This window comes from Emydura macquarii, unplaced genomic scaffold, assembly GCF_026122565.2.
Source record: "Emydura macquarii macquarii isolate MOO-44397 ecotype Brisbane River unplaced genomic scaffold, CSIRO-AGI_Emac_v2 contig_1253, whole genome shotgun sequence".
NCBI classification, from domain to species: domain Eukaryota; kingdom Metazoa; phylum Chordata; order Testudines; family Chelidae; genus Emydura; species Emydura macquarii.
In genome coordinates this window covers 82,655,877-82,675,119 of record NW_027131390.1, presented here as the reverse complement: position 1 = coordinate 82,675,119, position 19,243 = coordinate 82,655,877, and the positions used below count along the sequence as shown (strand labels likewise).

The 19,243-nt window shown below is 40.5% G+C and overlaps 1 protein-coding gene across 1 annotated transcript in view; it reads left to right on the top strand.

The window, feature by feature from the left end:
- Positions 1-19,243, top strand: part of PKP4 (plakophilin 4) — a 244,646-nt gene that overhangs the window by 162,701 nt on the left and 62,702 nt on the right. Inside the window, 1 exon segment of the mRNA XM_067549418.1 lies at positions 8,868-9,081. Coding sequence (XP_067405519.1) covers positions 8,868-9,081 — 214 coding nt within the window.

Here is a 19,243-nt window from a genome sequence, read left to right as displayed (position 1 = left end):
GCCTGTTTGTATTAATGACAGTTGTTATAGTTTTGTTTAGAATAGTTCTTTGAATAGATGGATGGTTGTTCAGTGAAAATGTCTTGTGAATGGATTTCTGAATCAGATTTCATTTTATATTAAACATCCAAAATTGCATTCAATCAAATTATGACTAAGGCATGAAAATGGACACAAAACTATCACTCTTTTCTTAACTCACTTTGATGTGTTTAGATGTCATTGAGGTCTCGTGTGTGGATGATGTTTTGTTACTACATGAACTATATTGTTGGAGGCATAATAGGGAGATTTAAGTATGAAAAAAGACAATCTTTGCTCTAAATGTTCTTGTTCTTGTATTAGTCGAGTGGAGTTAAAACTATAATGTTTATACTGTTGCATTTTACATCAAAAGGAGCAAAAAAGACTTATAATGGATACCAAATAAATAGATAATTTGAGTATTGACAGTATGCTTGGTGCAGTACAGAATTTAGACTAGACAAGGTCTCTGCAACAGGAATCTTATCATGTAAATTAGGGCTTTCAAGCAATTAAAAATAATTCACAATTAATTGTGCAATTAAAACAATTAATCACAATTAATTGCAGTTTTAATCACACTGTTAAACAATAATAGGATACCATTTATTTAAATATTGCAATGGCTGGTGCAGAAGGAGGGTAAAGGACGTGTCTTGCTGCTGCTTCTGGAAAGGTGGTTTCTGGTACTAAGCTCACCTCCTTTTACTGAGCTAGGTGGGCTCCCTTCAGTTCAGTGAGCCCTCGTTTGCAAGGGAGGGTGGATATTACCTCAGGGCTTGGCATGTGACGGGAGGAGAGGCTGGTGAGGGAAGCTGGGCTCTCCAAGCTCCTATTCTCAGTGGGGTACTCCTCAGAGCGAGAGGCCAACCAGGAGCAATGAGGTATGACATGGAGTGGGGGGGACATTGCCCAGAGCAAGGGGCTGGTCGGGAGCAATGGGACCCAAGGCAGTTCCTGGAGCAAGGGGCCAGTCGCAGGCAATAGGGCATGGCACGGTGGGGGATATGGGGGGGTCGGTCCCCAGAGTGAGGGGCCAGCTGGGGGCAATGGGGTACAGTGGGGTCAGGATCCCTACCTCTCACCAGAGCTGGGATGGGAGCCACTTTCTCATCTCTCCTCTACTCTCCTCTCCTTTTCCTGCCCACTGGAGGTGGATTGGGTTACTGAGCCTGATCCTGCCCAGATAGCGATTAACATCATTAAAAGAATTAACATGATAATTTTGTTTTAGTTGATCGCAGGTGTTAACTGAGATTAATTGATGGCCCTAATATACATATCTGTAAGCATTGATTCAAACTCTTGTGTATTTAGGTACAGTGTTAGAGATTGTTGACATAGTAATGGTTTCATATAATAGATTATTACCTCACCACTGTTTTTTCAGTTTCGTAATAGTGTTGGTTTATGTAAGTGTGATACACTGCACACTATAGCACTATGTGTATGTAACTCTACATTGTGTTGTGGAAGTACAAACGTGTATACCAGTCTATCAATTGCAATGTAACCCCAACAATAGTAAACTTGACCACAGTAAGGATTAACTTTAGGGTTTTATTTAAAAGAAAATACTTCTTTGTTAAACAGATGAATAAAAAGTCCAAATTCACCAAACGTTCTTTTTTTTTTTCTACTTAAGAAGATCTGATCAGGTACAAAATTTGAATTATATTACTGATGATTTTGCATTTCAAAATTCCTTCTGAATCTTTTCTGCTTATTTTAGATATATATAAAGACACCTATCATCTTGCTATCTAAGCGCCATCCATAGATAATTTGACATACAAGGTTCCATCTTAAAAATTTCCATTTGATAGTTTTTGCTAAATCCTGATACTCTGTATCATTCAGAATTGTGTTATTCTCTTGGGATAAATTGACACCCTAAAATGTTTCATTAAATTTTCAGTTATTCTTTGAGTGTTTGTCCCTATGTGTGCACTTCATAAGTAATACATTTCAGGTAGCTCATATGCTCCATGCACTCAGTTCTGCAGAATTCTTCCTAGCAGTATCTGTTTGATCCACACATGCACCCCTGCTCTCCTTGTGCTGTGCACTGAGGATATAAAGGGCACTGCCCAACTGCCACCATCTCAGTTCCTTCTCACTGCTTGTGGTCTGAAGCTGGAGCTTAGCTTAGTATATTTTGGAGTGCAGTGCTCTCATTGGGATTCCCCCTGTGTACAGGAGTGATCCCTGCTCACACACCCCACACCCCCTGTGGTGTTCTCCGGCAGCAAGGAGAGCATGCCAAACACACACTTCAGCTTCAAGAACTGTGTGGACTGCTAGAGCCTTTCCCAGTGAATGATGATCTCAACCCTGTTTGTACCGCCTGGGGGAAGCCCATATCCCTTCCAGTTTCAGTATTTTTAAGTTGTTTCTGCGGAGGACCAGGCAGATGAGAAATGTCTGCTTCAACATGGTTCTTGTGGATAAGTCCATGAGGATGAATCCAGACTCTGACTGGGGAGACACACACACCCCCCGTACATCGGTCTGAGGAAGATAGAAGTGCCCCTTGGAGTATGGCTTTGGCCAATTCTTGGGCCTTTGCCCCCTTCTCACCCTTCAACTCCTAGAGACGCAGGTGAGCAGGGAGATGGTAGAATGGAGAAAAGAGACATAGACACTCTCATAAGGACAATAAGGAAAGTTCCCTGTCTAAATCCTCCTGGAAGAACCAGAATCCCTGCCCTGCTCCAAGTCAGGGGAGACCTCATGGTCCAGCTTAGTACCTTCTGTGGCTTCAAAGATTGGTCCAGGACATTGACAAAGGGCAAAGCCCTGATGCCCACCAGTACTCGGAAAAGCACTTTAGCTCCTCCAGATCAGTGCCCTTGGCACCAGTGCTCATGTCATTGGAGACAGAAGTGGCTGTTGCTCACTACTCAGAACTGGAAAAACTTCTGATCATCCCAGAACCAGAGTTTCCATTGCTGTGCAATATTGGGATGTGCCTGGTATTGGGATGCCAGCTGGTACAAGCTTCCGTGCAAACCCGTTGCCAACTCTCTCACCAAGATGGGGTAGAGCCAGACTTCCACCAGTACCAAGAGCTCCCTTATTGGACTAAGACTCAGGATCCTCTGACTTAGAGGAGGGATATCAGGAACAGGGAGGCCTGTCTTAGAACTGCTTCCCAAGAATACCCTCCGCAGGGTTGAGCCTGGATAGGACATCGGGGATCTCCAGGGTGTCACAGTAGTCATGGCTGAGGTATTTACCCACCCTATGTGTATTGGAATCCATCATGTTGGGTACCTACCCCATTAGCTATGAGGCTCTGCAATGGCAATATTGGGCCCCAGGAGATCGATAGACCCATCCATTAGTGTACACATACAAGGTGGGCTTGGAAGCCCCAGAAGTATAATGTTCCCACAGGGAGAAAGAATCCCTTCATCCTCCCTAGGTGCAGTGACCACACTCACAAAGGGAAGACCAGCCTGAGCAGGACAGTGCACCAGCAGCCTTGTCCTCATGCCAGCTTCCCCACCATGCCCAGATGACCCGATGCCATCGAGAACCTGGTTAAAACTGGTGGAGACCCTTCATATTCCCCTGGAAGAGATCCAGGAGGCTCCATATAGACTGCTGGACATTCTGCACAGCACTGGCCCAAGTAGGGTGGCACTGCCAATTAACGAGGTCGCCTTGAATCAACCAATACACACTCGCAGACGCTGGCCACCAGAGCTGTGAGGTTCAAGTGGGCAGAGAAGAGTTTTGTGCTCATTAACTGATCAGAATACATTTTCTCTGACCTGGCCCCTAACTTGCTGGTGAAGACAGTGACAGGCCAGGTCTACATCTAATGAGAAGGAGGCTATGAGAATAGACCTCTTTGGGAAGAAAGAACACTCATCAATCTCCCTCTGGGTCTGGATTTCAAACTGCCAGGTGTTGATGGTTAAATACGACATCACCATGTATATAACAGGCTCACCAAATCCAAAAAGAAAGTACCCTAGGACAGTAGGAGCAGTTTCAGGCCCTAATCAATGAGGGAAAGTTTGTGAGCAGATCTGGCCCTGGATGTGGCGGATACTGTGGTGTGTGGTCCATGGCTACAGTGGTAATGATGAGGCGCTGACTGTGGCTCCCTTCATCAGGTAGCCCAAAGGAGGTACAATCAGCGATGGAGGTTTGTTCTTCTACAATGGACCTTTTGTTCGAGTGCAACAAAATGTTTGTCATGAGAAGGGATGAGTCCCCCCCCCCCCCCATTCACTGAAGGATTCCCAAGCAATGCTCCATTTGTTTAACATTTACATGCTTGCAACAAGATGTGAATCCAGCAAGCTGCAGTTTGGGAAGAGGCTCACCGTGCTGCCATTTTACCATCAGTGGCTGCATGAGTCATCTTGCAAGCATTAGTGGTTGCAGAGAAAGAGTGCTCCGGGGCAGTCATTCTTTGCACCCCTCCGATGCTGACTCCCAAATCAACATTTGATGGGATTCTCAAGAGCCATGCACCAACAAGCCTGACAGATCTAGATTTCTCATGGGTTTTTCCCACCCATTTGGAGGGGCACTATCTCCAGTATCCTGGAGAACAATCATGATGGATAGATGGATACTAGAGGTTGTCTCCTCAGGATATGCCATCTAGTTTTTGTCCATCCTCAACCCCCCTTTCCTGTCCTCATTTGGGGACCCCCTCACACAGGTACTTCTGCAAGAGGTGGAGTCCCTGCTGCAGTGAGGGGTGAAGGAGCCAATGCCCCCAGCAGAAAAAGGAAAAGGAGTACTACTTGAGGTATTTCTTCCTCTCCAAAAAACACAGGAGGATGGAGCCCTATCTTGGACCTCAGGGAGCTGAAGAAGTTTGTCTCCCTCCTGAAGTTCAGGATGGTTACCCTGTCTTCAGTCATCCTATCACAAGATCCCTGAGATTGGTTCATGGCTGTTGATCTCAAGGATATCTATTTCCATGGAGACACTCTCTCCTGGCCCACAGGAGATTTCTGAGGTCTGTCATCATCCAATAGCACGTCTTCTTCTTTGGACTCTCAATGGTACCAAGAATATTCACCAAAATACTGTTGGTAATGGCAACAAACTTTGTCCATGGGGGACAGCAGTGTACCCCTGCTTTGACAATTGGTGCCTCAAGAAACAACCTTGCCGGGAAGTTTGGGTGGCAGTTCCTATGCTCCTGAGTCTGTTCAAGACACTGGATCTCCAGATGAACCTAGACAAGTCTGCCAGGGATTTGTACAGATTATAGAGTTCATCAAAGTTTGGCTGGACATGATGTTGGCCAGGGCATACTTATACTTGCTAGATAGCCGTTTTCAGACCATCAGCCTATACGAATGTCCATACAGAATGAGCTTCAGAATGTCCAGGCAGTCATGCCTACCTGGTGGGTCATATGGCCACAAACACTTACATGACCCCGTTCATAAGGCTCTATCTCAGGTGCCTGGAGGCATGACAATGCACACCCCAGGCAGTCAGAGCCTTAGTATGGTAGTCTTGGGTGCTCAAAGGGTCATGGACTCCCTTCATTAGGGGGAGGACAGGGGAAATGTGAGTGGGAGGGGGGAAGGGTTCTATTCAGTTCCCAACTACCAACAAAGACAGTGATCACAGATATATCCCTAATAGGTTGGGGAGCCCATATGGAGAGTCAGGTGGCCCAAGGGATGTGGTCACCTCAGGAGTCATTGCTTCACATGAATGTGCTGGAGTTAAGGGTGATTCAGGAGGCATGTGAACACTTCCTCCTTAACATTCGGGGCCAGTGGGTCCAGGTGCTGTCAGACCACATGACAGCAGTCTATGAAATCAGTAAGCAGGGGAGCACAAGGTATTGGCAATTCTGTGCAGAGGTCATCACCCTGTGTATTTTGTTCATACCCTTGCAGATTGTCCTGACTGCTGTCCATCTGCCAGGGGTTCAGAACACCCAGGACAATTTCATCAGCAGATGCTTCTCCAGAGAGCACGAGTGGGAGCTTCATAGCCTGACCCTGCATGAGTTATTTTGAGAGTGAGGTTGTGCGACCATGGACATGTTTCCTTTCAGCATGGACAAAAAGTGCAGGAAGTTTTGTTCTGCAGACCTTTAGCCCATCCTGAGTAGTAGTAGAAAGAGCTCTAACAGGAAGTACTACACACAAAATGGAAGCAGTTCTCTACCAGATATGATCAATAGGGAATTTCCTGAGGTGCCAGATGTGTTAAACTGCCTGTTATCCTTAAAATCTCTTTGTAGGTCCACTTGGCAGCAATCAGCACGTTCTACTTGCTGGTGGATAACTGCACCATGTTCTAACATCTGGTTATATCCTTGTTCCTAAAAAGCTTAGAGTCTTCCTTCCAGTCACAAACCTTCTGCCAGCTGGGACCTGAGCTTGGTTATATTGACTCTGAGGGCAAGCATCATTTGAGTTTCTGGCATCCTGCTTTCTGCAGCACCTTTTCTGGTCGCAAACACATCAGCTAGAAGGGTAAGGGAACTATCGTGGTGGTCATCCCTTTCCCCACTCATAAACAACCCCCCCGCCCCCACACACACCTCCCCCCTCCACACACAAACACAATCTTCCACAGGGACAAAGTGTCCTTTAGGTTCGTCCCTAAGCTGGTGTCAGACTCTCACATCAACCAACACATCCACTTACTTGTGTTCTATCCCCAAGCTACATACCAGCAGGGAGAAGGCAAAGTGGCATGCCTTGGATGTGCGTAGGGCCCTTGCCTTTTACCTGCAGAGGAATAAGCTGTTCAGGAAGTTGCCTAGATACTTGATCTCATTTGTGGAGAAGGTGAAGTGAGAGACTATTTCTGCTTAGAGGCTGTCAAAGTGTATTTCAGGCTGCATAGTACTCCGTTAGAAGCTGAACAAGGTCCTCCTTGAGGGCACCATGGAAGCACACTCAACAAGAGCCCAAGCGGCCTCGATAGCCTCCCTTAAGGACATCAATATCATTGACATCTACAAAGCAGCAGCCTGGTACTTGGTGCACACCTTTGCAAAGCACTGTGTTCTGGCTGCCTTGGATGCCTCCCTGGGCAGATCAGTCCTGCATTTTGCTGTGACAAGGGGCTCTGGGCACCTGCCTCCTTTGGAAAGATGCTGCTTATGAATCACATGAAGTGTACTGGACATAGGGACAAGCACTTGTAGAAGAAGAGATTACTCATTTTATAGTAACCGGAGTTCCTTGAGATGTGTTGTCCCTATGTGTGTAGTGCACTGCCCATTTTCCTTCCCTGCTACCTCTGATCTTATCGTGGGGATTTGAGGTGGAGAAGAAACTGAGATGGTGATGGTCCAGCAGCCCCATTTATATCCTTGGGAAGTGGGGATGCCTGCGTGGACCAAACAGACACTCGAAGAATTCTCCAGTCCCAGACACATGGAAGACGTGCACACCATGATGTGCACTACACATACAGACAATACATCTTGAAGAACTCCAGTTACTGCAAGGTGAGTAACCTTTCCTTTAAAAGCTTAGCACATGTGGACAGTAACTAGTTTTGCAGTAATCAAGCCAGATCATGGGGTGTGGCCAAACTACATACAGTGCAGTTCACAAGGTGAAGAGGTTGCTATGGTGGCAAAAAGCATCTCTGTTCCTGGCACAGGGCCAGTCCCCTGGTACAAATTAGAGCAGTTTTAGGACTGCACTAGCATGCACTAACTCTACCAATTCCAAGGGGCCATCCCTATACCTCTAGCTGTACACTGTAATTTGGGCAGCAAGAACTTCAATGCTGAAACCAGAGAATTCCCATCACTGAGGTGATCCTCCTAATGAAATCATGTACACAGACTCTATATCCAAATTCAATTTGTAGTGTGGCACAGAGCAGCTGTGCTGCACTGAAAGTTTGGCCTGTTGTCTTCTTCCTCTTCTTCTTTTTTCTTTTTAAATGAGGCATATTGAAATATGTAGAAATATAATATTTATGTATAAAATTATATATATAATATGTATATATAAAATTAATTTTATTAAGGCAACATAAGATTAAAAATATATTTTAAAAAGAAATTATGTACATTTCTATAAATAACTTAGATTATTAAAATCTAAATATTACAAAAATCTAACTTTTTATCACTTATTGTTTTAATTTTAGCTGGAACAGAAAATAGGCTAGGCAATTTCATTTTTTGCTCCTTGTAGATTTCATTTTCTGGTTCTCATGCTTAATACAATGCTGCAATATTTGGGTTCCAAACAGTACTGAGGGTTTTTTAAAGATTATTTTAATCGGATTTTATTATTTATTATGTAAACAATGCTATTGATCTTGTTTTGAGCCAAATTTAAGCCTAAATTTTCCCTTTTGTTTTTCTTTAACAGGTATAAAAGCTTTCCTACTTTATTGTTTTAGGTAGTTGTTTGTTTAATGCATTTTTATAAACTAAATCTTGCTTCTAAGAAGAAACCTTTTGTATGCCAAAACTCGTCATTTAAATGACATTATATTAATGTCATTTAAGGTGTGGTATTAAACTCTACAATTTTGCTTCTTTAGTATTACTGTGGTACTCTTGGAATTCCTCACAGAGGTATTCTTAAATATGGGAAGTACTGTGGTATGGTTTCTTATTTGCAAACAGCATGTAAAGATTTCAATAATGATTGCTCTATAAATGTCTAAAAACAGTTGTGTATAATGGAAATGCCAGTAAACACTGAGCTGTGCAATAAAATAAAATTGATAAGTCCCCTTGTACAGCAACATTTCTTCTTGGAATAGAAAGAGATTTTTTATTTTCTTTATAATTTTTGTTCTTTTTCTGCACAGAATGAAACTTATTTAACTATTAATTTTAACTAATATTGAGTATTATTTTCTAGGTATGTAGGTTAGGAGGAATCAAGCATCTGGTTGACCTTTTGGATCACAGAGCCCTTGAAGTTCAGAAGAACGCTTGTGGCGCACTGAGAAATCTTGTTTATGGAAAGTTGACTGATGAAAATAAAATAGCAATGAAGAATGTTGGTGGAATACCTGCCCTTTTGAGATTGTTAAGAAAATCTATTGATGCAGAAATAAGAGAGCTCGTAACAGGTACGTTTTGGAAAGGAAATAGAAATGTCATTTACTTCACCAGATGCTCTGTGGCAATTGAAGCAAAGTTATTTGACTGGAAGATGCATGCTAACATTGCAGCGTATCCATTAGAATTTTATTTGTGCATTAATAATTTAGTCAATATAAAAAAATCTAAATAATTTGATTGTAATTATTCACACTTAAATATTAGTTGTATATACTGCAGATACATTGTGAGAAATATAGAATAACTAAACATCCAATTTAGGGATAAATTTGATCCACAGATGCAGTACTTGATTCCTCTTTGTGAATGTTGTTGCATTAAGCTCTACTATTGGTCTTGTTACATTTTTAGGATTCTACTGACAACTATTTTAAACTTGATCTTGTAGAATTCCAAAAATGGACCCAGAAGTAAGCATGTATGTTGGTATTCTGGTTCCTTGTTTGATGTAGTGCTTAGATATTTTGAATTATTTAGTTTCTTTAGTTATATAGTACTTTCTTGCTGATGTTTATTGCCAGTACCACAGTAGCTTATATTTTTACTTAAAGATAATGTTATAGAAATGTTATAATTGTATAGGTAGATACTTGAATATATGTGAAGGCATACTATTATAGACATTTGTTTCTGTGATTAAATGCAATTTGAAATACACTAAACAGCTGTAAGTGTTAAAATGTGTTGAACACATGACACTTATAAAGCATTAGCATTCACAATGTGTGAAACAAACATAAAACATTCAGCAAAATTATGTGAAAGGTTGTCAAAATGTTATTTTAACCAACAGATAAAGTAAATTATTTAACTTGTTGACTATGCTATATGTACTGTAGCTCCAGAATGTCAGCTACAGATGTTCCAACTTTTGCCAACTACATCTGGGAATGTTTTATGCTTATGAATCTGCCAATGCATTTCTAAATATATCATGAGAGATAAGCATCAGTTGCTATGGAGCACTTAAACAATGAAAATTTAAACTCTCTTGCATCTAGTTTTAAAAAAATCAACTTCCATTATCTAAAATAGAACATATTTGTCTAAATCATCACTCATAATCACACACAAATATAGAGGTATTTAATTGCCCTAAATCTGCGTTGCTTAGATGTATATTTCTGACTCAGCTTAAAAATTCTTTTGTCCACTATGCACTGGAGGGTTCCTGGCCTTTTCCATAACCATTTAATTGTTCAAATCAGAATGTGAAGCTAAGTTTTTTGGACTATGTCTATTCAGTATAATGCGATGCTGTAATGGAAAAAGATGTTCTGGGAAATTGGTTGATGTGTTACAAAATGTTCCATTTGCAATCTAGTGAATTTATTTTTAAAATTTTAGATTCCTACAAATATCCATTTCATTATATGTACTAAATAGAAAATAAGTGCACCTAGTTGTACATTTAGTAAAGCACAGCGTTTTGTGGTCACCATCATAAAAAGGAGCTCCATTTTTATCAGCACAAATTGCTCAGTACATAATAAATCGTATCTGTTTTTTAATGTAAAAATTATTTACATGCTAATATTATGGAGTTAATAACTTCTAAGAGCATGAGAAAGCCAAAGAGGTTTCACTTTCCTTTAACTGTTTCTCTTTCAGCTGTTTAACAGACCTTCTGTTTTTATGTAATTTTTTCTTCCATTTAAAATATTAATGTTTAATTAAAAATACCTGCAAAATAGAGTAATAACTTGGTAGTGCTTCATGTTAACGGGTAATAAAAATATCCTAAGTTAAATAAACTCCTTATCCTTCATCCTTTAGAGCATTTTCTGCCAGGAATATGCTTATTTCTTAATAAACAGGAGTCAGTCAAGTTAGGATGATTCTTAAATTAAAATTAGTCTAGCTTGTATGTCCTGTTGTACCAAATATGTGCTGGATACATATGAATTGCAAAGGTAAGGCTGGGTTCAGATTTTCAGTCAGAGGGAATTCAATCTTTTCATTTTGTATGAAGAATATACTATAATCTTTCACAAAATTACAGTACGTAATGTGAGTAAAATAGAATGTTCAAATAAATCTATTAATTCATTTCAGTTTTAATTAATTTAAAGTGGATGATTTAAGAAAGGTGACTTTGAATCTCATAGATTCTTCTGGCTCCTTTTTTTAAAAAAACTACAGGTGGGAATTTCAAAAGTGCTGAGTGTTGGGATAGCTCTGCCCTCATGGAAGTTGATAGCATTGATTTCAGTTACAGCGGAATTATACCAATGTCAAGCACTTTTGAAAATGTAGAAGAATGTCTGTAGCACAGATCTGTAGAGCCCTGCAAATCTGCTTTATATCTGCTTTATATCTGCAGATGGACACTGATAAATACAGACCATTTTTGCAGATCGCAGATGGGCAGATCCCAACTTTATATCTAAAGCCCTGCAAATCTATGGATATCCACTTTATATCCACAGATCATTTTTGCAGATTGCGGATCAGATGCAGATACAAAATTTTGTGTCCACACCAGATCTACACCACTGGGTGTATGGTCTCTCTTAAATTTCAATTAAATCCCATCGTTAGTTAGTGCTTCAAATTGTTCATCCCATTTCTTATTATACTGTGAATCTAAGTGTAACACTTTTCCTTCCTTCTGTAATGAAGGACAAGTGCATTTTTTCATATGTGTAAAAGGATTTTCATAAGTTTTCTCCATCAAATAAATTATGTCTATCTCATTAGCAATCTCTCAGCACTAATTATGTTTGTTCTCTTTTTTTAAAAGGATTCCCATCACCAATGGTTTTCTGTCTTTAACTACAGCAGATATGTTCTGGCATCAGAGGTTATGAAGTCCTATCCTCCAGTGTCATTTTTTTATGCAATGGGATGGATGCGACTTCTTATTATCCCAGATAAACTAAGAATTACGTAGAATGAATATTTTTTTATCTGCTCGGATTTCTTTTTCTTCACTTAGAGGGATTAATTTAAGATTTTTGGCAAATTAATCAAGGCAATCCCTTGATTGTGCAAATAGTTTCTAGAACATATCCAAAATTTTAAAAATTTGATTTCTGGAAACTTGGAATTTCAGGAAAAGAAAATTGATCTCAGGGGAAAAAAATGATTTTGGGAGAAATTTATGAATGCTGAATAACTGGAACCTGCCATTATTTAAAAAAAACACTAAATGATGTAAGGTGATTGAAAAGGCAGAAAAACATGCAGATAAAAACCATATCTAGAACTAAATATAGAATCTACATTTTTGCTGCTGTGTAAGGATCCTATAATTTCTAAAGTAGCCCATAAGTTATATTAGTGCAAAAAGTTGTTTATGAATATTGTATGATTTATGTTTGAAGCACACATTGCACAATAATATTCCTAAAAGAGTGATAGCAAAGTTGATAAAGATATCAATTAATCAAAACAATTATTTTACTGAAATAAGTATCTGAGGTGAGATTTTCTGCAGAATGCTTAAAATGAAGGGGCATTGCAGGAGATCATGCAGACATGATCATTCAGACATTATCATCTGTTCTCTAAGAGGCAGAAATTCTTTCAAAATTAATTTAAAATGACTCCTTGTTTGTTAAACTAGATAAACTTGTAGAAGGGTTGGCACTAAACTGGGTGTAGAAACTTAGCCTAAATGCAGGTTCCTACAAAGAGATTTTACTGTGTTAGAGATGGTTAAGAGAGTCAGATTTTTGGCAGCATTGTTTAAAGTTTTCTGTTATAATCAGCCTATCTAAAGGTTTTTGCTGGAGGTCTGGAAGTTTGCTGTATCAGTGTAAACTTAACTGTTTAGTCCATCTGTGTTCAAATCACTGGTAGGAATCATGGGCATGCTGAAAAATAGTAAAACCTAGGAATAAACATGGATAGTTGGTGTCTCATTAATATATCTCTGTGATGGGGGGTACCAGGCCTTCATGGCCTCCTGTTGGAGGCCCCGCTAGTCCTACCACACCCTGCTTCAGGAAAGGAGAGTGAAGGTAAGTCCTCCAGCCCTGCTTAGAGAAGCAACATAGACATAGTCAGCGAGAAGGATCTGCAGGGCCTGAGTATGTCAGTTCCTCGTTGGGACAAGAGGCGCAAGGAGGGGAGCTTGTTGCTGGTTACCTGGAAGGAAGGTTCTGGTGGTACTTATATTCGGCAAAAGAGGAAGAGGATTTGAGACCTTCTGCCCTGAGGTCAAGGTGGAGGGAAAGCGGCCACATTGAAAAAGGCCCAGGGAATAGTAGCAGAAAACTGAAGGAACCAGTTACATGGTTGCTGTATGCAGGATCCCTGGTCTGGGACTCGGAGTAGGGGGCAGGTCCAGGTTCCCCCACTGTCCTATGAGTGAAGTGGTCTAAGCCCTGAGAAGGACAAGGCTCTGTTAGGAAGCCCAAGTGAAGGGCAGGACTTTAAGGGGCCCAGATACAGAGGTGAAGACCCTTTTGATGGAAGACAGCGTGTCAAACTCTTTGCTCATCCTTTTTAGACTGCGTGACTTGCCTGGAGGGCTGAGCCACTGAACACAGAACTTAATAAGGTCAACAACCTACAGGGGGTGCCTGGGGCAGGAGAGCTTGCAGCATCACACCCAGCTTACAGGAGACATTCACAAAAGGCAAGTGTCCCTGTCACAATCTCCCCATAAAGAATTAAACAATTCAAGAATATGAGACCTTTCTTGAACCCTCAAAATTAGGACAAAACCATAACCACTGCATGTGGCTTAAACACCCTGTGCCAGATAGATTAGTAACAACATTTACGTAAAGTACAGCAGTAAGTCAGAACTAGTTATGAGTGCTATGATTTTCAAAGTGTGTTTCATTTATAAAACATACTTTTAATGCAGTTACAAAAGCTAGAGTAAGAAGAATTAGTATGTGCTTAGGAGCAGTTATTGACTTCAAATCAATCTATACAGTCTTGAGTTTCGTTTTTAAGCATCAGCAGTTAATAAGAAACAAAAAAAGTGAAGTTTGCAAACAGTGAAATGAATGAAGATCATCAAACTTCCCAGGAACAAGGAATTGAAAGAAAAAGGTGATTTCTGCAAGTGATATCTAAGGATCTTTTCACCAGGGTATTTCTGCTGCTATTGTGTTCCTAGCCATCTTTGCTAATGTAAACAAAAAAAGTGTTGAGGGTTCCAGATAAATTGAGTTTTATGGAGGTTCCAAGTTTCTTCAATACACAAGGAATTGGCAGTTATTTTGATACATATTTACCTTGAAAGACTAATTAGATAACAAATGACAATTATAGAAATAGAGACACAAAGGGGCATGGGTGAGATAATATCTATCATTAGACTATCTTCTGCTGGTGAGAGAGACAATGTTTTGAGTTTATACAGAGCTCTTCTTCAGGCTCTGTGTATGCTCAAAAGGCCCAAGAGACTTTATACATAAAAGTTGCAGGCTAAAGTTACACTTGATTATTTAAGCTCAATACATTATGCTGTTATGAGTAACAGGCATTTTAGACTGGGTCAGTGATGGGGTTGGAGGCTGAAGAGGAACGTTCTTCCAGGAGAGCTGGGAACTGCACTGAATGTTACCTGCAAGGCAAGGTTAAGACTGGCAGACTCTTGAGGCGTGTGCTAGGGAGGTGAATAGACTAGTGTGGCAGGGAGCTGACATACAGTTTAAGTTCCATCAAAATTCTCTTTGGCTGAGGCAGAAGGGTAACACTGTGACTCCTGGTTCTGGGCACCCTGAAGGCTAGTCTACAGTGGCAGCAGCGGTTGACAGGAGATACGCAAGCTATGTAATGTAGCTTGTGTATCTCCGGTCGACATACTTACATTGATGTACCACAGCATCTTCAAGGTGCTGCATCAATGGGAGACACCCTCCCATCAACAGTGCCTTCCACCTTTTGGGAAACTGGACTAATTGAGTCGACCAGAAAGCACTCTCCCATTGACTAAGCAGGTCAACACAGATCCTCTCAATCAATGCCGCTTTGCATCGATGCCTGCTGCCACAGCAATTTAGACATGCCCTGAGAGAGTATCAAACAGGAATAGATAGATAGGGCTGAATCAGCAGGGTCAGGTTGGTGTTGTTTGAATTTAATAACAATTCAAGACCATCAAATAACTGGCTCAAATGGAATTATTTAATCAAAGATCATCAATCAGAGATTAGTACAGCACTGTACAGAATGTTGAAAGAATAGATACATTACCACTCTTGGTGTCAGGGTAAAGAGCTGGCCTCTGTGTCTCTCCCCTCTGTTTTGTTAACTTCTCTTTAAGTTAAATAGATTGAGTTATTTTAGTCTATCCACTATATGGCAGGTTTTCTAATCTTTTAATCATTCTTGTGGCTCTTCTCTGAACCCTCTCCATTTTATCAACTTCCTTCTTGAATTATGGACCACAGCAGTGGTCACACTAGTGCCAAATAGAGAGTTAAAATAACCTCTCAATTCCTGCTCAAAATTCCCCTTTTTATGCATCCCAGGATCACATTAGCTCTTTTGGTCACAGCATCACACTGGGAACTCATGTTCAACTGATTATCCACCACAATCCCCAAATCTTTTTCAAAGTAACTGCTTCCCAAGATAGAGTCCCCTATCCTGTACATATGGCCTACATTCTTTGTTCCCAGATGCAGACATTTACATTAGCTGCATTAAAGCACGTATTGTTTGCTTTGCCCAATTTACCAAGTGATCCAGATCGCTCTGTATCATTGACTTGTCCTCTTCATAATTGACTACTCCCCCAGTTTTTGTAATGATTTTGTTTTCTTCCAGGTAATTGAAAAAATGTTAAATAGCATAAGGCTAAGAACTGATCTCTGCGGGACACCAGTGGAAACACACATGCTCAATGATGATTACCCATTTAAATTACATTTTGAGACTACCAATTAGCCAGTGTTTAATCCATTTTATGTGTGCCATGTTAATTTTATTTTATTCAAATTTTTTAATCAAAATGCCATGCAATATCAAATCAAATGCCTGCAGAAATCTATTACATCCACACTATTACCCTTAGCAACCAAACTGGTAATCTCATAAAGAATAAAGATATCAAGTTAGTTTGACAGGCTCTATCTTCCATAAACTCCTGTTGATTTGCACTAATTGTTACCCTCCTTTAGGTCATTATTAACTGAGTCTCATATCAGCCACTCCATTATCTTGTTGGGGATCAGTGTCAGGCTGCCATGGCAGGGAGTGAGCGTGTACACTAGTCAGTCTGCTCCCTACTCCTCCCCCACTCCTGTGAGCCGTGGGTCAGCATGCTCCCCACTCTCTGCCTGTGAATCATAGGTCAGTCATAAGCGGTATAAATCCAGGAGTGTGGGGCTTTGGTTTGTTTTTTATTTTATTTATTTATTTACTTGTTTGGGGCTGTACATGAGTACAAGGGCTTGCCTGCATATAGCAATTTGCAGGATCAAGGCCTTAATTTGTATTTGACAAATGGGTTAAAAACTAGCTTTTTAAAATATTAGTTAAATGGCTATTATTCATAAAGCAGTATAATGTATTCATCTTATAGTTAAGTGGCACTTGAAAACTTTATCTTTAAAGCGGCACATATGATTTTTATTCAAATGTGTATAGCAGCCTTAGTTGTTTTTGCTCTTTTTTCCAAAAGTAAATTTAAAATTGATTGTATGACATCCTTCTATTAATTGAATTCAGTACTGCATTTGCCTATTGTTGATCATTTCCTTATCAATTATAGGTCAATCAAATAGTAAAATGTATTTAATAAAATAAGTTACAAAATCATTTATCATAATCAAAATATGAAAAGAAATTGTTTATTTTTAAAATAACCTCAAAATATTCAAAAACATTTTGTGAAGGAGTGACTAAGGAATGAATGCAGCCTCCATTGCTGCTGGCCCGTAGGAATTCTGCTGGCCTTTTAATGCTCTACAGTCAGAGGCTAATCAATTTTTGGGGAGGAAATTATGCTTTTTTGGTAAGTGCAATACATCTTATTAGGCATTCTGCATCAGCTGTTCCTAGATGTAGTCTTTGTCTCATTACAGTTTAATTTCCATAATAGGCATTAAGTATATCATTTGGGGTTCTGCTGATCACACTCAGAAATTCCTCTCTCTGTCCTCCATCTCTCCATACATAGACATTATTATATGTAGATACTTTCTTAGCTTTCTGGAAATGGCAGGCAGATTTATTTTATTTTATTTATCTTTCATTAGGTTGGTTTAGCCTGTGAATTTCAGGAGTTTGTGGGTCTTATACAGTAGAAAAATATCCATAGGAGTATGCAATCCAGATTATATACTTTAGAACCCAGATGCAGTTTTTAATAATTACTGAGTCGTTCACCAAGAGGGCTCTGCAATGAACTGACATTTTAAATCTGAGAACTGTTAGCTCACACCACTAATGTAAAATTCTCAAGAGGGGAGCCAGCCAATAGCAACATCAACAAATTGAATCCCTCTACTTCCCCCGGTCATTACTGTGGCAGGTTAGCCATAAAAAGCACTGCTTCTGACCAAGAGAGATGGCTGTCAGTGGATGAAGGGGGTGACAAAGAATCATGAACTGAAACTTCTACTTTGTGTAGTCTAATTCATGTGGGTGATGAATTGTTAGGGACAGGAGGTGGGGGATGTTTGCTTGTTTGCAAAGAGGCAGTAATACTGATATTTTATGAGGATGTGAATGGTTAGTGGATTTTGAAGGTGTTTTAATTGTAGTGTTTTTTCTTTGGGAAATTTTGATGCATTTTAGGGCAAATGAATGTGGAAAATGAGAGCTGAGGTATTAAATTAGTGGCTATTAGAAAGGGAAGATCTTAGGGAACAAAGTACTCATGTGGTTATAGTCCCTCCTGTTTTAGTGTAATTTGTCCAACTTCTGTCTGATGATAACAGAATTAGGTTCGGTGAAGAAATTAAAACAAATATTATGAAGGTGAAAGGATCCATATGGATTAAAGAGTTTTAGCTGAGACCATGCTTATTAATGTAGGAAATACTAAGTTATGGACAATTAATAAGTAGTTCTGCTTTTACACTTAGATCAGATCCACTCATTGATTACAGAAAGAGGGGAGGGAGGGTGGGTAGCAGCCTTTAACTACCTGAAAGGCGGTTCCAGGGAGGATGGAGCTAGGCTGTTCTCAGTGGTGGCAGATGACAGAACTAGGAGCAATGGTCTCAAGTTGCAGGGGGGGAGGTCTAGGTTGGACATTAGGAAAATGTTTTTCACTAGGAGGGTGGTGAAGCACTGGAATGGGTTACCTAGGGAGGTGGTGGAATCTCCATCTTTAGAGGTTTTTAAGCTGTGGTTTGACAAAACCCTCGCTGGGATTATTTAGCTGAGGTTAGTCCTGCTTTGAGCAGGGGGCTGGACTAGATGACCTCCTGAGGTCCCTTCCAACTCTGATTCTATGAATATGGGTACCCCTGAGCTCTCATCTCCTCCGGTACTGAGATCACAGCACCAGAAGAGAAGACCACACCACATACTGAGAACCCATGAAATAAACAATCTAGAGCAGCACCAGTGTTAACACAGGACTCAGTGCCTTCAAAACAGAAGACTAGAGCCAAGCTGAAATCAACATCAGTACCATCTTCTGTATCCATCTGAGAAGAGCACACTGACCGCACTCCAGTACCATCTACAGTACCATCCAACATACTGTCTCCCAAGGGCCCCTATCCAGAATCCCTGGTACCATCCAAGTTCCTATTCCATGAAGACCTTCAAATACTGGAAGAGCCTGAATCTTTGTTGCTGAAGGTTATTGAGAAACACTCTTCGTCTATACAAAATCACTTCCCAGAGCCTACTTACCTTCCATTCCTACCATCAATGGTGACTCATCCTCCGGTATTGACACAGTCACCAGCCCTACACACACTCTTTGAAGATACTGAGAGACCAGGTGGCTGGTGCCAACACCACATCTTCTAATATCGTCTCAAGCTAATCAAGTATCGAGCTCTGGTATCAATGCAGTTACTGGACCCTCTTGGGATTCCAGTACCAACCTGACCACTGGAACCTCCGATGGACACAGAAGATGACACCTCATCCAATTCTGAGATGTCTATTTAAGATTCCTCCACCTTCCCAGTCCAGCCTCCCTCCCTTTACGTATACCCTGAGGAAGAAACTCCCAGAGGAGATACACACTGCAGCCCTGAAAAAGTCAACCTTGAGGTCCTCCCCGCTTGCTTTATC